The following is a 12,934-nucleotide window of genomic DNA, read 5'->3' as shown; positions in this document are numbered from 1 at the left end:
CAAGGAGTCGAACTCAAGATCATCCTTCTCAGGGTCATTCAATTTGCCCTGAAATATTAACCCTCTTGAGGGAAATCCGCAAATGAGAATAAATTAGAAACCTTCTGAAGGGCAGGCTATCTTACACATCCTCTGGCTTAGTCCACAGAATGAGTTGAAAAGGTGGCAAAAGAGATAAGAAAGCAAAATCTGCCTTTTGCGCCGTGATGGACCTGATTTCATTTCAGTAACGAGATTTATTCCATGGTCGTCCCCTTGTCCTTTGCATTGGGGTAGGGATGCATATTAGCATCGCAAGAGAAAACAAGTGGTCGGGAGCCAAAAGGCGACTTGGGATGTAGCCTCCTCTATCCACACTGAGTAGGATTGTCGTGAATATCCTAGTGTCAAAGTCACCACCTTAACTGCCCCATCCATGAAACCCTGAGGTTTTGAGAATTTTAGATTGCTAATTATTAAAAGAGCTAAGGATGTACAGCCACCTTTTCAATAAATCAGCCCACTGTTGATCTCTTTGCTGTGCTCTTTGGGGTAATGATCTGCAGAAATATCGCCCGGTAAGGAGAATGCATCTCTCGTTCTTTCCCTTGAACTCAATTCTGGAGGACCTAGGAAGATGAGATCCACCTCCCCTTCGCTCATTTGCTGAGCCCACACGGCTGTGACAGCCCTTCCTGGTAAGAAATCATCAAATTTCCTTTGCAGCTAAAACTAGAAAACTAAGCAAGGCAGAAATCAGCTTTTAAGAAGGATGGAGCCATTAAATGATTTTTTTTCTACACGTAGATTCAGCTAGGAAGGGCCATTTGGATCTTCTGAAATGTCACTCGTCATAGCCCGTGCAAATCAACTCAAAACAAGTATATTCTCTTTATTCAGAAACCTTGAGGCTACTTTCTTCTTTGGCATCAGTAAGCAGGAATGTGACTCAGGTTCAGCTGCTTAAACATCTTCTTGGTTGAGTCTAGAAATGTCTCATTGGCCACTCCCCACGGAGTGACCACCTCCCTAATGTCTAGGCCCCAGCTCTGATCATTAGCCAGGCTTTGACCTTGCCACAAGTGTATCAGTACTTGCCATCTTGGTTTTGATGGGACTGAACTGTTCATTTTAGATAGGAAAACCTGATATATTTTTTTAAGCCATTCATATTTGCACACAAGGGAAGCGTCATAGTCACTCTCCTCCTCTTACTTCAGACCACCTTATTTCGCACGTTGCAGGACACAGATCAACCACAGAGCAACTTGCATTGACACTTTTCACAGACAGCCTTCGAATCACCTTGTAAACATCGGAGGTCCCCTCCTCTTACTCTCTACCTCCTCCGCAACTCCTGCCTTCCCAGCAATGTTTGGGAGCTACTGCTGGGCTTCGTGACCTAATGGGGAAGACTGTTGAATTACTGAATGTTTTCCTAGCTGGAATCTACATCTTCTCAAGCTTTATTAAGCAAGGGGCCCCAGAGAGGTACCTCCGTGTCAGAGCTGTTGCCATTCAGAGCCTCCATGTTTGGGTCCCTCCAGTCTTCTGAGAGTGAAGGGATGTAATTGTCTGTCAGAGCATCCCAAACCCTGTAAACAAAGAGAAGCTCTCATTAGCACACATCTGTGGCCTGGCCCCGCCTGGAGGAAGGAAGAGCTGGGCCAGGGGAGGAGAGAGGCTTCTGTGTGTGCCAGGCTGAGGTCATCTGCCTTCCAGCATGCGAGAGCAAAGCAGCTTAAAAAACAGAATTAGAGGCACTACCAGGAGAGAAAGAGCCAAGAGAATGGACCCTGGCCAGGGGCTTCAGCATGAAAGGTGTTTGCTTAAAAGAAGAGGGCTTTCTCACCATTGAGATACACACGGTAGAGTACAATCAAGCCAACTCTGGCAAAAAATAAATTGCCCCTGAAAATAAATCTGCCCTTCCACCAAATAGTTGATGTGTCATGAACCTAAGAAACGCCCATGTTTCCTTTCCTTTCCTTTCTTATGGGTGAAGAAGACAGAGAGAAAGAGGAAGATCATGATAGATTGATAGATTTATAGATACATAGATGATAGACACGCAGATGGACATCAGGGCAGATTTTCTGGCTGAATCTCATTAAGATCAGGGTCATCATAAAGTTCAGATGCATTTCAATTTTACTGAATGCAAATCAATCTAAATGGTCAAGAATTAACTCCTTGACATCTAACGTAGCTAAGGGGATAATGCCGATGCTGTTCATGCTTACTTATTACCCAGAATGCTCTAGCGAGCCCACGGGTGGCACGATCCCGCCCTCTAGCAATGTAAGTCTCCATCATGGACCCTCTAAGGCAAATGTAGGAAAGGAATCAATCAATACACTTCTAACAATTGGTTTTTGTGAGGGAAGATGGGGCTCCCCTTATTACGTTACTTTTAAAAATTCCAATATGTACATTATAAGAAACCCTTTCCTACAACTCATGCCATTTAATTCACTTATTTCAGAAAGTTTTCTTGGGTGGGGCGGGGTGGAAGAGAGGGGGTTAGGGGAAATTACCTAAAGTCACAAATTCTCAACAGGAAAATAAACAAATGAGGGACACCTGGGTGGCTCAGTCGTTAAGTATCTGCCTTCAGCTCAGGTCCTGATCTCAGGGTCCTGGCAGTGAGCCCCCATTCAGGCTCTCTGCTCAGCAGGAAGCCTGCTTCTCCCTCTCCCACTCCCCCTGCTTGTGTTCCCTCTCTTGCTGTGTCCCTCTCTGTCAAATAAATAAATAGAATCTTAAAAAATAAAAATAAAAATAATAGGGGCGCCTGGGTGGCTCAGTGGGTTAAGCCGCTGCCTTCGGCTCGGGTCATGATCTCAGGGTCCTAGGATCGAGTCCCTCATCGGGCTCTCTGCTCAGCAGGGAGCCTGCTTCCCTCTCTCTCTCTCTCTGCCTGCCTCTCTGTCTACTTGTGATCTCTGTCAAATAAATAAATAAAATCTTTAAAAAAATAAAATAAAAATAAAAATAAAAATAATAAATGAGTCAACACCGAGAGATTAACAAAAATCATTAAACCAAGCTCCTAAAATAATGTCATCCATGGCAGCCAGTGGCATTGGCTAATATTAGCTAATGATAAATGAGGGCTCTACGCAATCTTCCTCTGGTGCCTACACATGCCAAACATGAGTGATACCTACGAAAACAAAGTCTAAGAAGGTACATTTTATTTAGATTGACTAATATAAAGAAATAGCCATTTAAAAATAAGCAACTGGGGCACCTGGGTGGCTCAGTGGGTTAAAGCCTCTGCCTTCAGCTCAGGTCATGATCCCAGGATCCTGGAATCGAGCCCCGCATCGGGCTCTCTGCTCAGCAGGGAGCCTGCTTTCCTCTCTCCCTTTCTCTGCCTACTTGTGATCTCTCTCTCTGTCAAATAAATAAATAAAATCTTAAAAAAATAAAAATAAAAATAAAAATAAGCAACTAAGTATACATATGGATCAAATTCAAAACATGACAAAATCCAGGCTGAAAAGGCAAGTGCAGGACGGACAGGAGCACAGACATTTGAAATATGAACAAGTGAGTGCCCTTAACATATGTAAAATCCAGAATGATATATGATTTATGGGCATAGAAGCAAAGAGACTTTCCTAGTGCACAAGGTATACAACTGGTCATGAGGCACATTGAAGGAACTCAAAAAAACACAGTTTCAGAGCCGTGCGCGGGTGATCCGCTTATTCTGTTATTTTCCTACAATTACAAGAAAGCACTTCGAGAGGACTCATCAAGTGTTCATTAGACATCCATTCAGCAGGATTTCAGCGTCTGCTTCTTAAACATGGGTGATAATCCAATCTCCATCAGGCACCATTAGAGCTTCATTAATCCAGCCTAATGCTAACACAAGTCTCAGCAGCATTCTAAAGCCAAGAGGCAAACACGATTTGCTGTCTCCAGGACAAAACTCCAAGCCCCACACCGGGAAGGCCAGCGGGGAACTCCCCCTTCACATGGCTGTGTTACCTTCTCTGCTGCGGAGAATCGACAACAAGCATGTGGGCATTGACCTTCGAGTTCTCCCTGCAGCAAGCGCCTGGAAAAATGAAATTCAGCAAAGCCCAAAATAGGCAGGAGGATTTTGTGCCTCTTCTAGGCTGGATAGAAGCCGGGAACTTTAATGAACCACACACTTGCCAATGACCCTGAAACTGCCTACATTCTTAAAACAAGTAGGGACTCTGTCAAATCGTGGAGGGCGTGGCAGCTTTTCTCATGTGAGCCTTCACTGACATATTCTGGATTTCATCTTCCAATTCTAGATTTTTAGGGACGATTCCCCACACCCTGATCTCTTTGGGATTTCAAGCCATCCTCATTCTTTCCTGTTCTGTCCAAATTGTCTTCTTCTTTTCTGAAGCACTCTTTACCCTTCAGGGTTCATAAACAACCTTTAAGACAGAGTGACTCTTATCTCTGTAATTGCTCGCATACGCCACACCCCTACGCGTAGTCAGTGCCCACGTCACAATAATAACGGCCACCCCTTAATGGGCACTGACCATAAGCCAGGTACTCTCCTAAACCTTTGTGTGGATGGATTCATTTCTTCCTCACAACTCTATAAGGCAGATCCTAAGGAGGGGGGAAAAAAAACTGAAACAGAGAAGTCCGTTAACTTGTCTAGGGTCACACAGTCAGTAAAGACAGAGGTGGGATTTGAAACCGGGCAATACAGCTACAGAGCTCATATGCCTAACCATGTAACTATTCCAGTTCTTTATAATTTTACTGGCACTGGCACGGGCATCAGAATAATATACGAAGCTCCCACTCACGAGCTAGAACAGCAGTTTAGAAAGTGGCTCTGAGTGAAAGATCTCGAACTCTATTTTCCTTGGACAGGGTGCTTTTTTCGGTCTCCAAAAGGAGCGATGGCAGGGGCAGCAGGGGCGTGACGGCTTCCTGTCTAGCTCTCCGGCCCCAGCAAAGGTTACACAGAAGGCAAAGGCAGAAACACTGGCGGCAGCCACGGGAGCGGGAGAGGGAGCAAAGAGCCAGTGGTGGGAGGGAAACACAAAGCTTTCTCTGAGGGAGAGAAGGGGAAGGGCTTTCTTCCCCAGAGAGGCTACCTATTCTCCCACAAGCAAGGGCCTTGGGAATGAACACATTCCCTTTTACAGGCACCCTGAGGAGGACTGTGAAATTCTACTTCCCTGAGAAGCACCCTGCTATGGACTCTTATCTTGGGGAAGGGAGACTCCCAATGTTACCTCCTAGATCTGTTCTCGAACAGCCAAGATTAAACAGGTTGCCTTAATGCCCGTCGTTATGCTGCTCTTCGTGTGCATGGTTTATGGCCTGGGCTTAGCGAGGTGCCTGTGGACTGACTAAACCATCTTTCACCACACAGGGCTGGGGATTCGGAAATGGACACAGGCAGAGTGTGAGGGACTGAGCAGGATGGGTTGTGACAAGACACGGATACAGAGATCTGGGTCTACTGGCAATATGACCATCAAGGCTACGTGAGTCCTGCCCCACACACACACACACACACACACACACACACACACACACACACACGCCTCTTTGTACCTATTCTGGACAATACAGCAGGCAGCTAGGCTTAACGAGCTTATTAGAATTCCGACTTGATAACCTTTCCCTTAATACCCTTGAGGCTGGCTCCTCCCTCCCCCCAGTGTTGTGTGTCCAGCCAGGCCGACAGCCTCGCTTGGGTGTGTGTTCCTGTGAGTATATTAATGCTTGGTTCACAGTTAATACTTAGGAATTATTATACGCACATACTGGCTTTGAACAACTTTTAAATTCTTTCGAGGACTTAAATAGAATCAATACTACCGCTGCCCTCTGGGGAAACTGAACTTCTGAGAAGAGAAATAAAGTTCCTAAAAATCAGTTACCCATCGGCTTTCCCTGTCCTGCGTATTCGGTATTTACTTGTCTTCACCCTCAAGTATAGCTGACTACGTGGTATTTATTTACCGCGTGGACTTTACTTGGTTTTAAGTTTTTACTTATTTAAGGCATCTCTACACCCAGCACGGGGCTCAAACTCACAACCCCGAGGTCAAGAGTCACATGCTCTTCCAGACCAAGCCAGACAGGCATGACCCCACATGGACTTTATTTTTAACAGCTTTAACCCAACAATTCTATCTGAAGAACAGGAAACTGATTGTTCCCACATGTCTGGACCCTCAGTATCCTGAGTGCCAGTAAGAGGACTGATCTCAACCCCAGTGAGGCAGGCGGTAGGCTGAGGTCTCTAGCCTCCCAGTTCAATCTCTCATGACAAAGGAAAGGATGATCACACATGGGCAAAGAATAGATTCTGGAAGTTTCTAAACTTACAGCCAGGAAATAACTATTCAAATTTGACTCGTGTAGTGCCTAAAACTTCCACGGCCTGACGAATCAGAGTTAAGTTGACTTCTCAGCCAATTCCCTATTGGCCAAATGGTTCCACACGGGAAGGAAAGAAATCCAAACTTTTTTCTTTTTTTTAAAGAAATCCAAACTTTAAAGGGAATTACTGCACTGGCTTTATGACTTGTGCTATCTTTAAGGAGGTTAGCTTGACTAAGAACGACACAGCTTTTGTTTTATGTTTCTATTATTTAGCTCTAACCCAGCTGAAACACTTGTAGTCTCTTTGTGGATGAAACAGCCATTCCACTACCAAAACTAGGCAAGTTTAGTACAAGCTATGCTCAGGAGAATCATAAGCAAATTAGATATTAAATTATCTTTTTCCTTTCTCCATCATAATTTTATAGTTTATAATTTTATAGTGTCCGGATAGGTATCTCTAGGCAAAATGTGCAATTTAACTCTGATTTTTTTTTTTAAGGTTTTATTTTTTGACAGAAAGAGAGAGATCACAAGTAGGCAGAGAGGCAGGCAGAGATAGAGAGGAAGGGAAGCAGGCTCCCCACTGAGCAGAGAGCCCGATGCGGGGCTTGATCCCAAGACCCTGGGATCATGACCTGAGCTGAAGGCAGAGGCTTTAACCCACTGAGCCACCCAGGTGCCCCAACTCTGATTTTTATTTTAAGTTGGAAAGGCTTAGATACATGGACTGCTTAGAAAGCACAGTGTTAATTTCTCTGTTCCCGGCTTCCTCCCTCTACGCTATCCCCAAATTGTACCTTATCTCTAAGGAACTACTCAACCTTCCGTCTTTTAGCTGAAGCAGTCAATGAGGCAGGCAAGACAGAAAAATCAGGGTGAGCGGACCAATAACCCCATGTGATGGTAATTAACATTGAGCGGCCTCTGCTAATGTGCTAGAAGAGAGTAAGAACCAGTTCACTGGGCCTTCGTCCTTAATGAGGCAGCGGGGAGCGGGGGAGGCAGGGTTGCCGTTAGATTGGGAAGAAATGATTTGTTGGAAGCAAAAGGAAATGGGACGCATCTTAAAATGTCATTGTGGGTAAGATAAGGAATTAGGGTCTTTCCGAGTTCTTAGCCCCGCTTCATCAAGATTGAGCTCTGAAGGTTTCAGAGATGAGGACCCACGCAGTCGGCTAGAGTTAAGTGACTAGCCCAAGGTCACACAGTGAGTTAGCAGGAGTAAGAAAATTATAATTCACAGTCTTTGTATTTCTAGTTCATTGCACCAGGCAGTGAAAAAAAATAGTCTGTATAATAAAGCCCCAAAGCCATTCTTTTTCAACTTACAGGAGTTAACAAATTATAACAGGCTTGGCATTTAAGAAGAGTCAGTTTCAAACTTAAAACTGAATTTAAACACAGAGCTCACAGTTACAGTACTGGTCACCAGAGTAAAATGTTCTCTCTGATCATGACTTCAGGCCAACATTAATCAAAAAGGAGAAAAGGAAATGGTGTGGATCTGCAAATGCACTACCTTTACCTACGAGGATGGCCATTATTGCTCACCCAATTCATTTAATATTCAGTATTTCATCCAAAAAATATTCCTGGATTACTTACAACACACCAAGCCCTGCATTGGACATGGGGGTATAATAGTGAGTGAGACAGACAGACACAGAGACCCAGTACACTCACAGGGTCATCAAGTCAGCAACTATCTCCCACACTGGTCAGGCTCCCTTGTCTAGGACACGCCGTTTTATCCCACTTATTTATGGGCAACAGCCCCCCTCCCCCGGCTCAAGTTCATAAAAAGAGAAACCAAAACCCGGTCGCTCCAAAGTCCCATTACAACTACGTGTGTGATCCCTTAAGAACAATTGATACTGGGGCGCCTGGGTGGCTCAGTGGGTTAAGCCGCTGCCTTCGGCTCAGGTCATGATCTCAGGGTCCTGGGATCGAGTCCCGCATCGGGCTCTCTGCTCAGCAAGGAGCCTGCTTCCCTCTCTCTCTCTCTCTCTCTGCCTGCCTCTCTGTCTACTTGTGATCTCTCTCTGTCAAATAAATAAATAAAAATCTTTAAAAAAAAAACCCATAAAATTTAAAAAAAAAAAAAAAGAACAATTGATACTTATTTTATCTCTATAGGGAATTCAGGCCTATTTTTACTAAGTGCCTAAAACACCCTTCTTTAATTTATGTGCCAAATTATCCCCTTCATCTTTTTCTAGTCACTCCTCATACAGCACTTTTCTCAAAGCCCTTTTCTTGACTACAGTTAAGACCCCAGGAGTGGCTAGTAAGTGACCCAGGGACTCTGTATACTCAAAAGCCACATCACCTAATTGTCACCTTTGTTGTGCCCAAAGTAATTCCCTGGGCTCTCGGTTAGTATGGTTTCTGGTTTGGACATATCTTAACACTTGTAGATGATTTTCCAGTCCTGAGGAGGGTTTGTAAACAGGTGATTTTTATAATTCTGCTGTTTCTCGAAGCAAATTGTTGGACTCTGTCACTGTTTTTGTTTTTTGTTTTTTTTAAGATTTTTATTTATTTATTTGATAGAGAGAGATGACAAGTAGGCAGAGAGGCAGGCGGGGGGGGCGGTTCCCTGCTGAGCAGAGAGCCCGATGTGGGGCTCGATCCCAGGACCCTGAGATCATGACCTGGGCCGAAGGCAGAGGCTTAACCCACTGAGCCACCGAGGGGCCCCAGGAATCTGTCACTGTTAGTTAATTTTTCTTCTGGTCCTTATTTCTAATATCTGGGTGGATTACTACTGATATAAAGAAAATTGAAGAGGTACCTGGCTGGCTCAGTTGGTTAAGTGTCTGCCTTTGGCTCAGTTCAGGATTTCGGGGGTCCTGGGATCAAGCCCCACATCAGGTTCCCTGCTCAGCGGGCAGTCTGCTTTTCCCTCTCCCTCTGCCCCTCCCCACTGCTTGTGCTCCTCTGTCTCTCAAATAAATAAATAAAATCTTTAAACTAAAAAAAAGGGCAACCCTCTCGGGTCCCCTTCTTCTTTGGGAGCTTTGTACTACCACTCAATAAACCTTGCTTTGCTGCCCTCAACTCTGCCCCGTCTACCTCTTCATTCTTCAAAGCAGTGTGACCAAGAACAGCAGGCACCAAAGGCAAAAATCCTACAACATGTGCTTCTAGAAATTACTAAATGTATCCCTAAATTTGTCAGTCTGAAGAATGCTATTATAACAAAGACTTTACCATTGTTTACTTCTTCGTTTTCACCAGAAAGTAAGCTTTGTAAGGGTTAAGAATTCTAGTTTATGTAATTAAAGCTACTAGAAATAATAAGGGAAACAGCTCCACATGCAAGCAAAGTAAAACGTCTGCTTTAATGAGGAAAAAGAGAGTCATAGAAGGCTTGTGCAAAATAAGTTTTTGGAAAGGGAAAAAAAAAAAGAAAGAAAACTGAAGATAGGCTCTAAAATGGATCATGCTCCTAAAATTCCATTTTGTATCAAAGAAAACCTATTTTCTAAAAATCTTTCATTCCTTTAAGGTTTCCATTTTAAGAAAGCTCTACAGGTCACCGTACAGGGACATAATAGTGGAATGTCGGCAATTCCCGGGGCTTTGCCCCACTAGAGGCAAGTGTAAGTGACATGAACCCATGGACAGAAACCAGGTCCGTGCCAAGGAGCCCCAGTCTACGGGGCTCATGTCGGAAGCAACAGAGGGCAATTAAGACTTCTTACTCCTCGTCCTGCAAGGTCTCCTCCTCCTCCTGGATCTGGAACTGGTTCTTCACGGGAGCCAGGGTCTCCGTCTTGGCGTTGTAGTTCCGAAAGCAGACATTGAGCTTCTCGTCAAATTCATTCACGAGGTCCTCCATGGACTTGAAGCTGATTATTTCGGAAGAAAAATTCTCCAGCTCAGAGAGGGAGGGGTCCTCTAGATGGTGGGGAGATGAGCCGTAGAAGCACTGTGGTTTCTCCTCCTGGTCGTCTGAGCAACTGGGCCGAAGGTCCTCGAACTCTTCATCCAGACTCACCAGCGGGGCCTCCATTCTTGCCCGGCAAGAGGACAACAGCAAGCAACTCTCAGTTGATCTAGGAGAAATAAACAAGGTAACATGAGCTGGGCTGGGCTTTTGTGACAGCTCTGCAGGGGAGCCGTAACCAAGTCGTCCCTGGCTCTAGATCCCTCTGAGAAAGAAGATTCCGCTTGCCAGGCATCCATCATGGCCGCTCACTGTTATACACGGGAGATGTTCAAATAGGACCGTCCGTGTGAGTAACCTAAGTGGAGAAAACTTTGGAGACATGCCTGCTTCCAGTTCCCTGCTCCAAAACACAAAGCAGAGTGGTTAAGACGCAGGCCTGGACCAGACTGCCCAGGTTTGCATCCTGTTCTGATCCTGACAAGTTGTAGTTGGACAAGTTGCTTAATTCTCTGAGCTTCCTTTTGTTTTTTTCTCAAGAAATAATCATCTGCAAGGGATTGTCTGATCGATTAAGGGAGTAAACCCAGGTAAGTGCTTAGAACTGTATCTGGAAGATAATAAACATCATTGTTGTTCCATATGTTCTCCATTTAATATTATTATTATTATTATTATTACCACAGGTCCACATTCTTCACCATGTGCTCTGAGAACCAGAAGTCTTTGATAACTTATTTGGTGGCAGATCTGACCTGACCTCACTTGGCAACTAAAGCTGATCTACATGAATTTAAAGTTGCTTATGGTTTTAATTTATTCCATTTAGGGCGCCTGGGTGGCTCAGTGGGTTAAGCCGCTGCCTTCGGCCCAGGTCATGATCTCGGGGTCCTGGGATCGAGTCCCGCGTCGGGCTCTCTGCTCGGCGGGGAGCCTGCTTCTCTCTCTCTCTCTCTCTCTCTCTCTCTCTGCCTGCCTCTCCATCTACTTGTGATCTCTCTCTGTCAAATAAATAAATAAATAAAATCTTAAAAAAAAATGTTTTAAAAAAATTTTATTCCATTTAATGTGTTTTGCTGCAGAAATGTTAATGTTTTTAATTATGGCGATTGCTGCCCCAATCCCCAGGAGACGATATGCAGAATATGCACTCTATTACTGCTTTCAAAATGCCTGCCCTAAGGGTTTTGGATAGGAATTCATGGACCTGGATATTACTACCCTCATCAATAAATCATAGACCAATAGAGACTTTCAAACAAGCACCTGAGCTCTTCTAAGACACAGAGCTTCTATCTGGGGTTAAAGGAATGGATCAAATGATTGGTTATCCTGAAAGAGAGAGACCCAGCTAACTTCCCATGTGCTCCAAGGCCAACCTCCATAACCATCTCGGGCACACCCCGCTGAAAGGCTGCACACTCAGGCCTGCTTTCTTTTCCACGGCTCTGGGTCCTCCTCATACACTGCTTTCGACCGCGATATATCCAACCATGTGGATATCCAAGTCCTTCCCCAATTTTAATTTCAATCCCTCAAGGGCACAAACATCTCTGGACATCCGTATGACTTCTAGCACACACTGCTGTGCAGCTAGGCAATCAATCAGTGTGCACTCAACGAGAAATGATCATTTGTCCCCTACATATAGTTTCTCATTTTCAATTTCAAGCAGCACAGCATTACTGTCTCTCATACCCTTCCCTCCCTATTCCACTTCCTTCCCCATAATGTGGAAAGGCAACCAAACTCTTCTCTCCTGTCTGTGTGATTACTGGTCCAATGAGATGCTGAAATTGGAACCACCACCTGAGGAGAACCGAACAAATAACAAAAACCATGGGTTTTGCCCTGCAAGTGCCGTTCTCCATCTCTGTCTATAAAACTTAAACTCTAAATGAGTGAGGCAAAGGTCATGCCAGGCCAGGACCAAGCCAGCTCTTACTGGGATTGTACTGGGATTAAGCCAGTTACCATCACATCCCAACAAAACACATTCTAAGTATTTATGGTTTGCAAAGGCAACATGATAAGACATAAAAATAAAGAGATATAAAAGCAGTATGGTATCTTGGAAAGAACATATGCTCAAGAGCCAAAGAGACCTGCCAATGTGTGGCTAAGTGACAAGCTTCATGGGTCCTGATTTTCTCATCTGTTAGAAGATGAAGGTGTTGGTGTAGAGCTAATAGCTTTGGAAGTTAATTTCAACAACTTATTAATTAACAATCTTAATTTTAATAAAATATTTAATGATGTATTTTATTTGATCCAATATATCCAAAAGGTTGTATTTCAAAATGTAATCTATATTTTAAAATATTAATGAGACAGTTTCCATTCCTTTTTCGTACTCAGTCTTTGAAATCCAGCGTGTGTTCAATGTACATTTTCCATTTGGACTATCCACAGGTGGCTTGTGGCTACCATATTGGATAACAGAACTATAAAGCAATATGCAACTAATTAGCAGTCAAGGTTTCTTCATCTAGGGTCTACAGACCCCTAAAAGGGCTCTTTGAATATAACTATCTTTTATGCACTTAAACATATTTGGAGGAGAATCCCATAGGTTTCTCTACATTGCCAAAGGGGCCAATAGCACAAAAAAGACTGAGAATCCCTGAGTGTCAAAGTAAGTTGAGAAAAGGTCACAGGGTACAATAGGAAGCAAGGAAAGGCTTTACAGATGAGGGATTTGGAGGCACC

At 44.1% G+C, this 12,934-nt stretch overlaps 1 protein-coding gene across 3 annotated transcripts in view; it reads right to left on the bottom strand.

Annotated features, from left to right (window-relative positions):
- LOC111153837 (fasciculation and elongation protein zeta 1) overlaps positions 1–10,394 on the bottom strand; it is a 38,983-nt gene extending 28,589 nt beyond the window's left edge. For all 3 annotated transcript variants that reach the window (XR_002641045.1, XM_022513096.1, XM_022513095.1), the window contains exons 1-2: positions 10,041–10,394; positions 1,475–1,574 (exon numbers count right to left, since the gene is read on the bottom strand). Coding sequence is in view for 2 of the 3 variants with exons in the window: in XM_022513096.1 (XP_022368804.1) it covers positions 1,475–1,574; positions 10,041–10,351 (411 nt within the window). In the remaining variant the exon portion in view is untranslated. The remainder of the gene's footprint in view (positions 1–1,474; positions 1,575–10,040) is intronic.
- Between the last annotated feature and the right edge of the window lie 2,540 nt (positions 10,395–12,934).

Source organism: Enhydra lutris, unplaced genomic scaffold (genome assembly GCF_002288905.1).
Source record: "Enhydra lutris kenyoni isolate GAN:26980312 unplaced genomic scaffold, ASM228890v2 scaffoldscaffold34, whole genome shotgun sequence".
NCBI classification, from domain to species: Eukaryota; Metazoa; Chordata; class Mammalia; order Carnivora; family Mustelidae; genus Enhydra; species Enhydra lutris.
This window is presented reverse-complemented; position numbering and strand designations above follow the sequence as displayed.